Below are 15,604 nucleotides of genomic sequence, written 5' to 3'. Positions count from 1 at the left end.
ATGGCGAGTTAAGGGTGCGGCAAAGGGACAAAATAGCAGCATGCAATTAATGTGATTAAACAAATAAAACCCCAAGCACATTAATCACAACCTTTTTTTATTGACGGTGATCAACACGGTAACTCAGACAGCCCTAATTTATATTTAAATTGTATTGTGCAATCCCGGTAAAAGTTTGAATATTATTCGGAAATTTGATGAATTCCATATGAAAGCAACTACCAAATGTAATGCATTTCGCACAAGAACATTTTCAATGATCATACACAACAAAGTCTTTTTCTGACCTGCCTGAATAACTGTCTAAAGAACAAAGACACTGAAACTAAAAGTTTCCATTTGAACTACGCCTTTATATTAATATAATTTCGAAACAAGAAACATCTAAAATGGCATCACAAACATTGTTAACAGCAACAAATTAATCAGCATTACTGTATCTGAATTAATTTTAATTGATGGAAAGGTATGATATGTAAAAATATGTAAAACAAAGCAAATACAAAACTCTATTAGAAACAGACATCTTTTACTTTATCTGTTGGGTTCATCCGTCTCTTCGTCTTGTTTTCTGGGTTCAGTCTTCCACTTCAGGGCCACATTGCTGTCTGAAACGTTGAACCTTTCGCTCAGCTAAAGGATTAAAGGAAACACTACAGGTCAAATAACTACAGATCGTGTTTGATCGGGATCTTCAACGGTCGTCGGTACAGACATTGTTTTGCTGGAAAACAGCAGAAGGAAAAGCAGAACGTTGGAACTAATCCTAGAGTCTGATTTCTGAGATCTGATCTCTCTGATCTCTGATCCCAAGCTCCTGGGATCTGACGCCCTAGATCCTGGACCTGATCACATGAATGGACAGACAGAAGTTCTGATGGCCGAGTTTTAGGTTTCTATTTATCGGAGGGAGTTTTACCTGCTGGAGAATCTGGATGTTAATGTCTGGATCTGAAAGGTCAGCAGAGGTCAGAAACTTCATGCTCACGGTGTGGATCCTCTTCACTGTCAAGTCTGGAAAATTAGACAAACATAAATCTACAAATCAATGAGGGAAATAATTATTGCATTGTTATTACAAAGACAAAAAGCATTCATGAGATATTTCACCTTTGTAGCACCAGAAAAAATATGCCAGGTGACAGTCCCCATCGGCCCAGTAACGCTGTGAATTCTCTGCAACACAGTGCTCTTGACCCTCACTATTTGGCTCTATGGCCTCCCAGTTTCTGAAGGAGCTGTTGCTGTTCCTATCCGACCACCTCCATGGATTTCTGTAGAGGCCAATCCACACCTGAACGTTTGACAGCAATGACATCACATTGGTGTTTTCCTCAGCATCCTCGATCATAGCCAGGTCTTTGAAGTATGTCCTGCAGTAATCCTGGGCTTCCTTCCATGACAATAGAGTTTGAACTGAAGTGTATGTTTTTTGTCCCGGAGGATTTGTATCTACAACAGAAAGAGATTTAGGACAGTATCAGCAATGACCTGCAGAAAAATATCTTTACTTTTGGAGCATCTTTTTGAAGCCAGGACTTCAGTGTGTCTGACTGTAAAGACTGAGAAGTCATTTACAGTTTTTGTATGTTGGTGTGAACCACAACCTGAAAAATCACCAAGTCCTGGGAACAAAAAATTTAGTTCTATACAGGGAGAGACTCCTTCATGGGGGTAAAGACATTTCTTTAGGCTTCGAATTAGAATTTAGTCAGTCAGCAAAAATGTGTTTAAAAACAAACAAAAAAAAAATCTCACCGTTGTAACAAACAAATTGAAGACGTTCAGTGCAGCGCATGTCGAGCCATTCTCCTTCTGGGCTAATTACCACACAGTGCTGTTTTGAACCTATATTATTTGGTTCGTTAGGGGCCCAGTTCTGGAAGCCGTTTTCTGATGTTTCACTCGTTGCTGACCATCTCCAGGAGTTTTCATCTTTGCCCATAACTCCCTTCCAGGATTTTGGGTCATCGTGCAGCCCAATCCATGACCATGTGGTGGGCACACTTACGCTGTTCATCAATCTTAAGTCGTCGTTGCTTTCAATGCTCAAAAGATCAGTGTATTTCTCTCTGCAGTATTTCTGAGCGTCAGTCCAGGTCTTTGGCTGGTCAACATGATAGTAATCAATAAATCTCTTGTAAGAGTAGGAAGTGAGGCCGAATCCTAAAGGTTGGAGATAAAGATAAAGTCCAGTTGTGTGAATACAGATTTTATTTGGCTTTACAGAAGAAAATGTTTGTTCACTTTTAGATTCCTCACTAAAATGTCCCTGCAGATTTAAGTAGCAGCACAGAAATACGTCATTACAGTAAAATTCCTTGTCTTGCATTTTGAGTAAATGTGGTTTACTTCATTTCTGTATTTTTTTTTTTTTTTTGGTAATTGGCTTTTATTTTGACTAAATGAGAGCTTGTTGAGGATTCCTTTGTTCATTTAATATTTAAAACTACACTGACATTTTCTTCATGCACAACAGACTGAGGATTTGGGTGTATGATTCATATGAACTGGAACACAAAATCATAAAACTGAAATGAAATCTCACCAAAGAAGACAAAAGTCAAGAGCTTTGTAAAGAGCATTCTGGATTTCCCTGAAAAGCAAAAAGAGAAACACATTCAAAATCATTCCAGTAACATTCATTTATTGGGACAGCAGATGTTAAAGCAAAAATCCACCTTAAATTATAACAGATACAAAATGAAAGTGCAGGCCTAAGACTTGGTCCAATATATATTAACTGTTGGTCGTAAATATAAATCATTAACAAAAACTCTTTTTTTATGAACGTTAAAATAAATCTGATTTCCACTTGGAGACCACAACTTTGTCAAAATTTACAATAAGATAGCAAATTATGTATACTATATACTATGTATAATATACATGGAAAGTTAAAAAGAAGTAATTATTGTGATTGTCTATCATTGTAAGATATACTTACAATTAAGAAAAACAGCATTTGAAACAATCCTCAGCTGGATGGAGGAACAGTCGGCTCCCCTCTCTGAAACGTAACAACTGCTGTGCTGAAAATTGGCGAACCCCAATTTTTAAATACCCCAGTGAGAGAACGCAAGCCCTTACATAACCATGATGTTTGGTAATCAAAACACTGAATGACTTAATTAGCTAAATTCAGATCTGCAGATCAACGTCAGCTGAGACAGCGAGACACAGATGCAGCCTGTTCAGGCTTTCATTTAAATAAACAAATGAGGAATCCAGCAGAGGTCACTTTGGTTTCCACATATTGGTAATCAGCCACGTGTTAATGGTTTGATAGATGGATAGTGAAAAGAAAAAATGTTCCATCACTCTTTTCTATAATTTCATGTTGTCTTTTATTTTGAACTCAACATCTCTGAACATACATTCACAGGTAAAAGTCAGACGCTGGTATTTTGTGGAAAGCTCATTTTCTCATTTTCATACACAAATGAGGAACCAAACAAAGGTCATTTAATCGTGTTTCTTTCAACACAAACACAGTTTGAAGGGTGTTAAATAACGTCCAGTTGGAGATCAGCTCCATTTCCTCCAGTATCATCCATCTTCTACCTCTTTCCTGTTTCAAGGTCAAATGGGGTGCTGCAGCCAATCCCAGCTCACAATGGACGAGGGCGGGGTCACCCTGGAAAGGTCTCCAGTCCATCACAGGGCCAACACACAGAGACAGACAGAGACCAACAACCATTCACACTCACACCAGACCTACAGACAATTAAGAGTGACTGACTAACCCCAATAACGATGTCTTTAGATGGTGGGAGGAAACCCACACAGGCACGGGGAGAACATGGAAACGCACAGAAAGGCCTCAGGCCGGGAACCGAACCTTCTTTGACTGCACTAACCACTACGCTACCGTGCTGCCACTCCAGTATCATGATGTGGCCAAAATTCACCAAGCCACCAGCATTTTCTGAGGTGGCCAGATCAGGTTATTTCTCTCTGCAGTAATTCTGAGCTTTGGTCCAGTTCATTGGCAGGTTTACACAGTGGTACTCATAAAACTGGTTTAGAAAGCTGGAAACGAAGCCAGATCTTACGGGTTGATGATAGAGGACATACAGAGCTGTAAAATGATTACAACTATTGATCTGAAAACTGTCTCTCTCTCTCATTTGTTTTTGACATTCCATCAAATCAACTGTCACGAGTAGGTTAGTAAGGAAAGCCTTCATATATTCAAAACATAGAATTATTCTCTTTTCAGCAGTTGAATTGGAAACCAAAAGAACATCAACATTAAATTAAATAAACCTGAGGGCCGATTCACAAAGCAGGTTTAGTGGAAACTCTGACTCTGTTAACCCTGAAATTAGGGAAAGTGTTGAGTTTTCCGTCTCACAAAGGGAGGTAACTCAAACCAGAGAAAGAGGGGTAATTCAAGCCGTTTCTCAAAGAGAGGTAACTTAACCTCTCGTTCAGTTACCGTAGTAACAGATTGAGAAAATAACCTGGTGGGAACCAGGTTTTTCTCAATAAACCTGCACTTTCTCTGACTCCGCCCTCTTTCAACCACACACGGTATTTGATTTCCTCATTCATTCAGTCAGCAGGCGAGTTTTGTCGTAGCATAATTCTGCTGTCCATTATTGTAAAAAATCATTACAAAATTCAGTCAGTAGGCTTCCATTAGAAGTCCGTTAGGCAATGCTTTTCACTAACATGGCATGTCCTTTTGATAACGATCCCGTGGATGAAGGTGCAGCATTAAATTGTTATCAGACCACACATAGATGTTCTAGCATTTACAATCACAATTTACAATTATCTTTTTGAGCGGTACTGTTTCATGTCACAATCCATCAACTACATACACAACCTCCTTACATGTCCTTACATTTGCAGCATTAGCAGCCGTAGTCATGCTCTCACATCCCAGCAGAAATGATGTGTTTCGCAGAGTTTTTTGTACAACGTTGGAGATGCAGAGCACTTTCGTAAGGCAACTTCAGAGATTAAGACACCATCATCTTCATCACTACCACCACAGCAGTCAAATAAAGACATAATACATGTTTCATTGGATCTACTTCTTCACCTGTAACTTGTGCTCCAGTTTCTAGATCTGCCCTCCTAATCTGGCCATCCAAGTATTGTATTTCTTTGTCATTTTTTTTTTTCGGCAGGTGAATTTTGTAAATCTCTTTTACTGGTAACTGGGAATACATAAGGAGGGCGTTAAATGATACAGTTGCACATGAATTCCACAGAATGTCCCTCTGGTTTTTACTGAACATCCATCTCACTGTGTCAATCTCCTGCTGCTGCCCAGCCAGGCCCTGTTAAGATGAGAATGTGTTAATACTTCAGTGTCAGCTAAATGTCACACAATGGGAAGAGAACCATCAGTAACATATCCAGATGTTACCTTTATAGGCCTTTCTGGATCTCTTCTGTAAAGGCAGCAGACTCTGTTTCCTCGTGCTCTTCATCCTAGATGACTGATATGTTTCAGTATACTTAAACAAAATCTTTGGAGTATTGCCTACTTACAAGGTCTGCTCCACCATGGAAGATAGAAACTTGACCAAAATAATGCCGAGGTCTTACCTGTTTGAGCAGCTTTTTTATATTTCATCTTAAACTGCTGCACCTAATTGAATTAATAGGCCACCATTCAAGCAGTTTTCCTCTGTAATATTATTGTGATTGCTGATGTTCTCCCACGCCGTCTCCCTCTCTTTTGCAGCTGCAGCGGTGTTGCGCTTCTTTCTAAAAACATGTTCAAACTCACCATATGAGCACATTAAAATGTCCAATTCTGTTGGGGTGAAAAACGTGGCCCTCCTCCTCCCCGTTGCCATGGTGATTCGTTGAATCGGGGCTCCATTGATGCTGTCTGTATAGTTGCGTGGCGCACATGCTTAACTCCCGGTGAAACCAGTCCGAGTTGAACCAACTGAACAACTGAACTGAACAAATCTGCTGTTCTGGAACTAACAATTTGGAGTTTCATAACTCAGAGTTCAGGGTTCAGCTTTACACTCAGTTTGTTGAACCTGCTTTGTGAACCTGGCCCCTGAACTCTTACCAAAATCACAAGTGCTCCTCCTGATTTCACTAAAATTACAAAGTTATAAATACATAAAAATGAAGTTGTTGAAATAGCTGTAGGTGAGTCACACTAAAAGTGAGATGTCAAAAGGTTAAATTGTGCATAACAAATTATTAACAATATACAGGGGAAGGTCATAGAAATTATGATTGTGCACTTAAATTATACAAAATATAATAACTACATAAGAAATTGTAATTCAATGTAAATATACGCAAATTTAAAATTTTTAAAATCCAGTTTTTGAAACTCAGCAAACCCGAAATATCACAGAGGAAATGTTTACTGCGTTCTGAGACGAGCCCAGTCTTGTGCTGAATTTTGAAAAACTAATTTGATTATCCAAATGAGAAGAAGTGACCATCTAACACATGAAATAAGTTCAGTCCTTCCAGAAAATAGACTCAAGAAAAAAATCTGTTGGCTGCATAGCTCCAAAGATGACATCATGTTAAAATCAAACTCTCACTCTTTTTCTTTCAAATTTATTTCCAAATACAGGACGAAAAACCAAACGTGTACAGTACAAGACAGGACAAAACTGAATAAAACAAAGCTAAACACCATGCTGCTTGTACTCCACAAAGGATATATATATATATAATTATCTATATGGATATTAAACATTAAATCATAAAGCAGTAAGACCAAAGTAAATAGCATGGGAATTCAAAAAGCAGGCAGCACCTTCATCATTCCCACATCCCAGCATCTGCTTTAAGAAAGGGGAAAAAAGTGGCTTACATAGATAAATTAATAAGAACCAATAAAACAAAATGAGGACAAAACAAGTAAACAAGGAAGAAAAAGAAAATGTTCATGGTCTAAGCTATGCAGTAAAGAAAAGAAAAAGATGTTGGTGTTGTGGTGGCATCCGAATCCGAATCAGAAAATACTTCATCGATCCCCAGCGGGAAATTACTTTCGTCACAGATGCTCCCATTCAAGAGTCTTAAGAAGGAAGGAAAGTATAAAAATATAACAGCGAGGTAGAGCAGAAGTGTTAATATAAATAAAATAAATCTAACACTAAAACTAAAATATACATGTACATTTACTTTTGTTATCAGTCTGTTATCTGTTATCAGAAGAATGGAGCTGAAAAATAAGATGACAAAACAAATGTGACTCATCTGTATTTGACTGTTGTAATACTGCATAGATACAAATGTCACATTTAGAAATGGTGATTAACCCGCAGACACCCTCTGATTACTCAGGTAAAAGATTTCAACCAATTCATTATTGTGCAAATGGCATGATGGCATCATTGGACGACTTCTAGCATTTTGAGGACAGCCAATAGGAGTTGGCCACAGTAAGCAGGAACGCAGGCTAAACTAAAAAGTGGTGGGCCCTAAACAACAAAGATACAACTTACATCATTTCATGTTTTGGAAAATATGGAAAGAAAATCGCAACGCTCAACACTCTCGATTGGGAATATAAATAGGCAAACAATCAACAGTAAAATGGAATGAGGACAAAAGCATCTGACCCGGTCCTAGTTTATCCACATTTAATGACTTTCTTGACCTTACCAAAGGAGAGCAGAAGCAGAATCTCTAAACTGGCCATTTCTGGTTTCACTGAAAACAGAAAAACAGACAAATAACAGATGTGACGTTCTTCAATGAGCACCCAGATGTTTGTAGATATTCTGGACGAGTTGGACCGACCTCTAAATAAACTACACTGGAGTTTATGGAACTAAAAAATCAATAGGAGGATGATGGAGATGATGGAGAAAACAGAAAAACACAGTCAGAAGTTGAACTTCCAGCAGGTGGATGCAATCATTCAAAAACACGGACAGATCCTCACACATCTGACGGAGACATCGGTTATAACCTCGAGAAACATATAAGACTATTTTCATATGCAAAGTTTGACTTCCTTTGAGATTTGGTAAACATAAACCTCCTTCTCCTGGACTACGACTCTCCCTGTAGTTTTCCATTACGGACAAAGAAAGGGAAATTATTTTTCTCTTTCAAACACTCAATCTGCTGGAACTTCACATCATTTCTTTCACTCCAACCTGACTACATTTCACATATCAACATCATTCATGTAGCTTAAATTAAAACTGAGTTCTCCTTAATAATAAACATCACAGTCCATGTGTTTTGATATGATTGCGTGGAACAGAGGTTCTCAAACTGCTATTTCATATTTACAGTAACACAACACAAGCTATTATTCAGTTTTTATCAATGCATTTATTCAGCAAATGTTACACAGCACAGGGAATATATTTTGGTACATGCAACAGTGGAACTGAAAAGTAAGGATTGAAAATAGGAAACCCAAAGAACACAAAAGTCCAATGAAACAAAAGACAATGTGACTATAAAACTAAAATGAACATAGCACTTAAAATAATAGCAGTATTTATTCCATCATTTTATGTTGGTACATACAAAAACAACACAATGCTACATTCCAGATCTGCAACTCATGCTAGTTGAAATCAGTAATCACTCTGATTATTCATTACTATATTTTCGGCTTGTAAGCTATTGGTTTAACGCCAGAACTCATCTTCCCATTTGAGATTTTGGAAATAGGAAATATTGATTGATTGATATTTTGGCATGTCTGTCTGATTAATAATTTTTTGCTGAACTCCACACAAAGTCTGATAACTGCTGTAAATTTGATCATCTTCATGCACTACTTGATTCCTTGAGTAGATGCGTAAAGTTTGCGTATTACAGAGCAAATCAGTCTTCTTTCTTCAGCTTTTGGGGCTGGATGTTCCATCTCAGAGTGAAGTTAGTCCATCCCTGATCTGATAGCACCAAACTGAGCTGAGGAGGAATAAAAGAAACACAAGGCTTTTTCCTCCATCACTACAATTTACTGTTATTTTACATCTTTACAAAAGGGAAGAAAGAAAACAGAAAAATCAAATCAATTTACCTGCCGGAGAAGTTGACCATTCATATTTGGATCAGTCAGGTCAACATCAGTTTTAAGTGTCATTTTCACGGTATGTTTGAGTTTTGTAACTAAAAGACGTCCAATAAACATTTTGAAACCAAACACATAGTTCTGAGTTTAATTCAAATATGAAAATGTTTTATTCATTTCTATGAATTCTCACCTTGATGGCAGATGAAAACGTACTGTTTGTCACACCCGTCGTCATCCCAAACATGTCTTTGAGTGTCTTCAACTATACAGAACTGCTCACCACCGGCATTGTTCGGGCTGTTTTCTCTCCAGTTTCTGAAGGAGCTTTGAGATCCGTCAGTCCATCTCCACGGCTCTCTGAACAGACCAATCCAGCTTCCTGAGCTGTCTGTAATCAAAGAACTGACCTCAGCGTTTTCATCTCCGTTTTCAATCATGGCCAAGTCAGTGTGATGCTCTCTGCAGTAATCTCGTGCTGAAGTCCAAATTGTCAGATGTGGGTAAACCTGATAGATCTTCTGGTTTTGTTCTGTGACTGAAAAAGACAGAAATGTTTGTTAAATTTGTCTTACCTGTGTTATAACGCACAATATAATATTCTGTCTGTTAGCTGAGACATTTTCTAAGACATGAATCAGTGAATAACAACAGTCTGTCAGCACCTGACACAATAAATCAGCACAATCCATGAATTCAAATCTTTTCTTACCATTGAAACAAACAAAACCTTTCGTTATTTCACAGGACGCATCCAACCATTGTCCAGAAGGCGATGTGAACACACAGTTTTCATGTCCATGTTCATTATTTGGTTCGGTCTGTGCCCAGGATTCATAGCCAGTTTTGCTGGTTTCACCCGTCACTGACCATCTCCAGGAGTTGGTGTCATTGCCCATGTTCCACTTCCAGGACTCTGGAGGATCTTCCAGTCCTATCCATGCCCATGTATCAGATGAAAAATTGGATTTGAGCATGTTTACATCGTCCATGCTTTCAAAGGTAGCCAGGTCGGTGTAATGCTCTCTGCAGTAACGCTGTGCATCGCTCCAGTTCGTTGTGAAGTTAACATAGTGGTACTGACGTGGAGGAAACTGAGAGCCAGAGCTGAGACTGCAACCTGAAGATAGAAGGAGCTTTCAGAATTAAAATGGGAATTTACACAAATTGACACAGTTAAAGATAGTAACAGTGACTTAAGAGATTTGAGAGGAAGAAAAATCCCCAAAGTAAATCTGAAATAAGTGTGTATTACATCATCCCACCACAAAATCATTTAATCCAGCGATTCATGCTGATTCTCCACAACTTTTACAAATATTTCTGCTAAAAAAACCAAAACAAAACAGGCCAACTAACTAAAAGGAAGCACAAAAAAAGTTCATCATGACAATTCAGAAATATTATGTGAGCCAAACAGACACTTTATCCACATTTAATGAGTTTCTTGACCTTACCAAAGGAGAGCAGAAGCAGAATCTCTAAACTGGCCATTTCTGGTTTCACTGAAAACAGAAAAACAGACAAATAACAGATGTGACGTTCTTCAATGAGCACCTAGATGTTTGTAGATATTCTGGACGAGTTGGACCGACCTCTAAATAAACTACACTGGAGTTTATGGAACTAAAAAATCAATAGGAGGATGATGGAGATGATGGAGAAAACAGAAAAACACAGTCAGAAGTTGAACTTCCAGCAGGTGGATGCAATCATTCAAAAACACGGACAGATCCTCACACATCTGACGGAGACATCGGTTATAACCTCGAGAAACATATAAGACTATTTTCATATGCAAAGTTTGACTTCCTTTGAGATTTGGTAAACATAAACCTCCTTCTCGTGGACTACGACTCTCCCTGTAGTTTTCCATTACGGACTAAATGTCAGTAAAGTCAGTAAAAGGCTGATGATACGTGACTAATGTCATCTTTATTAGTTTTCCTTCTCTTCTTAGAGAAATATTTAATCAAGCTCACCTGAAAATGCAGTCAGCAGTTAATCATGGCGTGTAGATATTAGCTTAATGCTATTAATTAGTTTACCCACATTAGCATCATGAGTCGAGCCATTTTCCTTCTGGGCTAATTCGCACACAGTGCTGTTTTGAACCTAAATTATTTGGTTCGTTAGGGGTCCAGTTCTGGAAGCCTTTTTCTGATGTTTCACTCGTTGCTGACCATCTCCAGGAGTTTTCATCTTTGCCCATAACTCCCTTCCAGGATTTTGGGTCATCGTGCAGCCCAATCCATGACCATGTGGTGGGCACACTTACGCTGTTCATCAATCTTAAGTCGTCGTTGCTTTCAGTGCTCAAAAGATCAGTGTATTTCTCTCTGCAGTATTTCTGAGCGTCAGTCCAGGTCTTTGGCTGGTCAACATGATAGTAATCAATAAATCTCTTGTAAGAGTAGGAAGTGAGGCCGAATCCTAAAGGTTGGAGATAAAGATAAAGTCCAGTTGTCTGGACGCTTACACCGTTCATCAATCTTTCATGTAATATAATATAATAAAAATCCAGCATTCTGGATTTCACTGACAAGAAAAAAGAGAAACACATTCATAATAATTCCAGTAACATTCATTTATTGGGACAGCAGATGTTAAAGCAAAATCCACCTTAAATTATAACAGATACAAAATGAAAGTGCAGGCCTAAGACTTGGTCCAATATATATTAACTGTTGGTCGTAAATTCATGTAGTTGATTTTGCTCATAAATTACTTTAGCACAGACACACACTCTTTTTTTCAGTAAATATAGGATGCATCAATGAAACTTCACAACTGCTTCTTTTTTGCGCTACATTAACAGTGTAAAATAGTTTCCACTGATGTTTCTTGATTGGGAATCAAGGCAAATAAATTCCCTTTTAGATTTTAGAACAAGTGTAATAGGCCTGAGCGAACACAATCTCTACTTTAAAAATATAGTTTTACTTAAATATGAAAAATGAAATATTTTAATTCCACTTTGCACAAGCTGCTTGTTACTTTTGAATTGTCTAATGAGTGTTTTTGGTAATTATTATTTTTTAGTTAAACGAACCATCAGAAGAATTGTAGTTGTTGATCTCCATGATGAATGTAGCATCAGGAAGCTGCTGTGGTCCACATGGCGAGTTAAGGGTGCGGCAAAGGGACAAAATAGCAGCATGCAATTAATGTGATTAAACAAATAAAACCCCAAGCACATTAATCACAACCTTTTTTTATTGACGGTGATCAACACGGTAACTCAGACAGCCCTAATTTATATTTAAATTGTATTGTGCAATCCCGGTAAAAGTTTGAATATTATTCGGAAATTTGATGAATTCCATATGAAAGCAACTACCAAATGTAATGTATTTCGCACAAGAACATTTTCAATGATCATACACAACAAAGTCTTTTTCTGACCTGCCTGAATAACTGTCTAAAGAACAAAGACACTGAAACTAAAAGTTTCCATTTGAACTACGCCTTTATATTAATATCATTTCGAAACAAGAAACATCTAAAATGGCATCACAAACATTGTTAACAGCCACGAATTAATCAGCATCACTGTATCTGAATTAATTTTAATTGATGGAAAGGTATGATATGTAAAAATATGTAAAACAAAGCAAATACCAAACTCTATTAGAAACAGACATCTTTTACTTTATCTGTTGGGTTCATCCGTCTCTTCGTCTTGTTTTCTGGGTTCAGTCTTCCACTTCAGGGCCACATTGCTGTCTGAAACGTTGAACCTTTCGCTCAGCTAAAGGATTAAAGGAAACACTACAGGTCAAATAACTACAGATCGTGTTTGATCGGGATCTTCAACGGTCGTCGGTACAGACATTGTTTTGCTTGAAAACAGCAGAAGGAAAAGCAGAACGTTGGAACTAATCCTAGAGTCTGATTTCTGAGATCTGATCTCCCTGATCTCTGATCCCAAGCTCCTGGGATCTGACGCCCTAGATCCTGGACCTGATCACATGAATGGACAGACAGAAGTTCTGATGGCCGAGTTTTAGGTTTCTATTTATCGGAGGGAGTTTTACCTGCTGGAGAATCTGGATGTTAATGTCTGGATCTGAAAGGTCAGCAGAGGTCAGAAACTTCATGCTCACGGTGTGGATCCTCTTCACTGTCAAGTCTGGAAAATGAGACAAACATAAATCTACAAATCAATGAGGGAAATAATTATTGCATTGCTATTACAAAGACAAAAAGCATTCATGAGATTTTTTACCTTTGTAGCACCAGAAGAAATGTTTAATGTCACACTTCCAATCAGCCCAGTAACGCTGTGAATTCTCTGCAACACAGTGCTCTTGGCCCTCACTATTTGGCTCTATGGCCTCCCAGTTTCTGAAGGAGCTGTTGCTGTTCCTATCCGACCACCTCCATGGATTTCTGTAGAGGCCAATCCACACCTGAACGTTTGACAGCAATGACATCACATTGGTGTTTTCCTCAGCATCCTCGATCATAGCCAGGTCTTTGAAGTATGTCCTGCAGTAATCCTGGGCTTCCTTCCATGACAATAGAGTTTGAACTGAAGTGTATGTTTTTTGTCCTGGAGGATTTGTATCTACAACAGAAAGAGATTTAGGACAGTATCAGCAATAACCTGCAGAAAAATATCTTAACTTTTGGAGCATCTTTTTGAAGCCAGGACTTCAGTGTGTCTGACTGTAAAGACTGAGAAGTCATTTACAGTTTTTGTATGTTGGTGTGAACCACAACCTGAAAAATCACCAAGTCCTGGGAACAAAAAATTTAGTTCTATACAGGGAGAGACTCCTTCATGGGGGTAAAGACATTTCTTTTAGGCTTCGAATTAGAATTTAGTCAGTCAGCAAAAATGTGTTTAAAAAGAAACAAAAAAAAAATCTCACCGTTGTAACAAACAAATTGAAGACGTTCAGTGCAGCGCATGTCGAGCCATTCTCCTTCTGGGCTAATTCGCACACAGTGCTGATTTGAACCAAAATTATTTGGTTCTGTAGGGGCCCAGTTCTGGAAGCCGTTTTCTGATGTTTCACTCGTTGCTGACCATCTCCAGGAGTTTTCATCTTTGCCCATAACTCCCTTCCAGGATTTTGGGTCATCGTGCAGCCCAATCCATGACCATGTGGTGGGCACACTTATGCTGTTCATCAATCTTAAGTCGTCGTTGCTTTCAATGCTCAAAAGATCAGTGTATTTCTCTCTGCAGTATTTCTGAGCGTCAGTCCAGGTCTTTGGCTGGTCAACATGACAGTAATCAATAAATCTCTTGTAAGAGTAGGAAGTGAGGCCGAATCCTAAAGGTTGGAGATAAAGATAAGGTCCAGTTGTGTGAATACAGATTTTATTTGGCTTTACAGAAGAAAATGTTTGTTCACTTTTAGATTCCTCACTAAAATGTCCCTGCATATTTAAGTAGCAGCACAGAAATACGTCATTACAGTAAAATTCCTTGTCTTGCATTTTGAGTAAATGTGGTTTACTTGATTTCTGTTTTTTTTTTTTTTTTTTTGGTAATTGGCTTTTATTTTGACTAAATGAGAGCTTGTTGAGGATTCCTTTGTTCCTTTAATATTTAAAACTACACTGACATTTTCTTCATGCACAACAGACTGAGGATTTGGGTGTATGATTCATATGAACTGGAACACAAAATCATAAAACTGAAATGAAATCTCACCAAAGAAGACAAAAGTCAAGAGCTTTGTAAAGAGCATTCTGGATTTCCCTGAAAAGCAAAAAGAGAAACACATTCAAAATCATTCCAGTAACATTAATTTATTGGGACAGCAGATGTTAAAGCAAAAATCCACCTTAAATTATAACAGATACAAAATGAAAGTGCAGGCCTAAGACTTGGTCCAATATATATTAACTGTTGGTCGTAAATATAAATCATTAACAAAAACTCTTTTTTATGAACGTTAAAATAAATCTGATTTCCACTTGGAGACCACAACTTTGTCAAAATTTACAATAAGATAGCAAATTATGTATACTATATACTATGTATAATATACATGGAAAGTTAAAAAGAAGTAATTATTGTGATTGTCTATCATTGTAAGATATACTTACAATTAAGAAAAACAGCGTTTGAAACAATCCTCAGCTGGATGGAGGAACAGTCGGCTCCCCTCTCTGAAACGTAACAACTGCTGTGCTGAAAATTGGCGAACCCCAATTTTTAAATACCCCAGTGAGAGAACGCAAGCCCTTACATAACCATGATGTTTGGTAATCAAAACACTGAATGACTTAATTAGCTAAATTCAGATCTGCAGATCAACGTCAGCTGAGACAGCGAGACACAGATGCAGCCTGTTCAGGCTTTCATTTAAATAAACAAATGAGGAATCCAGCAGAGGTCACTTTGGTTTCCACATATTGGTAATCAGCCACGTGTTAATGGTTTGATAGATGGATAGTGAAAAGAAAAAATGTTCCATCACTCTTTTCTATAATTTCATGTTGTCTTTTATTTTGAACTCAACATCTCTGAACATACATTCACAGGTAAAAGTCAGACGCTGGTATTTTGTGGAAAGCTCATTTTCTCATTTTCATACACAAATGAGGAACCAAACAAAGGTCATTTAATCGTGTTTCTTTCAACACAAACACAGTTTG

The 15,604-nt window shown here is 37.9% G+C and overlaps 3 protein-coding genes across 4 annotated transcripts; all 3 read right to left on the bottom strand.

Moving 5' to 3' along the window:
• Positions 1–294: 294 nt before the first annotated feature.
• LOC115044683 (macrophage mannose receptor 1-like) lies at positions 295–5,447 on the bottom strand. The gene is made up of 6 exons (XM_029503834.1): positions 5,384–5,447; positions 2,549–2,596; positions 1,759–2,166; positions 1,111–1,452; positions 920–1,014; positions 295–633 (listed from the first exon to the last, which is right to left on the bottom strand). The coding sequence occupies exons 1-6, from the start codon at positions 5,445–5,447 to the stop codon at positions 535–537; spliced, it is 1,056 nt and encodes a 351-aa protein (XP_029359694.1). The 3' UTR covers positions 295–534.
• A 3,175-nt stretch (positions 5,448–8,622) lies between these two features.
• LOC115045018 (macrophage mannose receptor 1-like) lies at positions 8,623–10,720 on the bottom strand. Of its 2 annotated transcripts, XM_029504466.1 has the most exons (6): positions 10,582–10,720; positions 10,444–10,491; positions 9,699–10,106; positions 9,180–9,524; positions 8,996–9,084; positions 8,623–8,883 (listed from the first exon to the last, which is right to left on the bottom strand). In XM_029504466.1, the coding sequence occupies exons 2-6, from the start codon at positions 10,478–10,480 to the stop codon at positions 8,797–8,799; spliced, it is 966 nt and encodes a 321-aa protein (XP_029360326.1). In that variant the 5' UTR covers positions 10,481–10,491; positions 10,582–10,720; the 3' UTR covers positions 8,623–8,796. The 2 variants fall into 2 exon arrangements, with proteins under 2 accessions (XP_029360326.1, XP_029360327.1); XM_029504467.1 differs by lacking the exon at positions 8,996–9,084.
• A 1,881-nt stretch (positions 10,721–12,601) lies between these two features.
• LOC115045019 (C-type mannose receptor 2-like) lies at positions 12,602–13,884 on the bottom strand. Its single transcript, XM_029504469.1, has 4 exons — positions 13,864–13,884; positions 13,215–13,556; positions 13,024–13,118; positions 12,602–12,737 (listed from the first exon to the last, which is right to left on the bottom strand). Exons 2-4 carry the CDS (start codon positions 13,453–13,455, stop codon positions 12,639–12,641), a joined length of 435 nt encoding a protein of 144 aa, XP_029360329.1. The 5' UTR covers positions 13,456–13,556; positions 13,864–13,884; the 3' UTR covers positions 12,602–12,638.
• Positions 13,885–15,604: the final 1,720 nt, after the last annotated feature.

This window comes from Echeneis naucrates, chromosome 6 (assembly GCF_900963305.1).
Source record: "Echeneis naucrates chromosome 6, fEcheNa1.1, whole genome shotgun sequence".
In the NCBI taxonomy this organism is placed as follows: domain Eukaryota; kingdom Metazoa; phylum Chordata; class Actinopteri; order Carangiformes; family Echeneidae; genus Echeneis; species Echeneis naucrates.
This window is presented reverse-complemented; position numbering and strand designations above follow the sequence as displayed.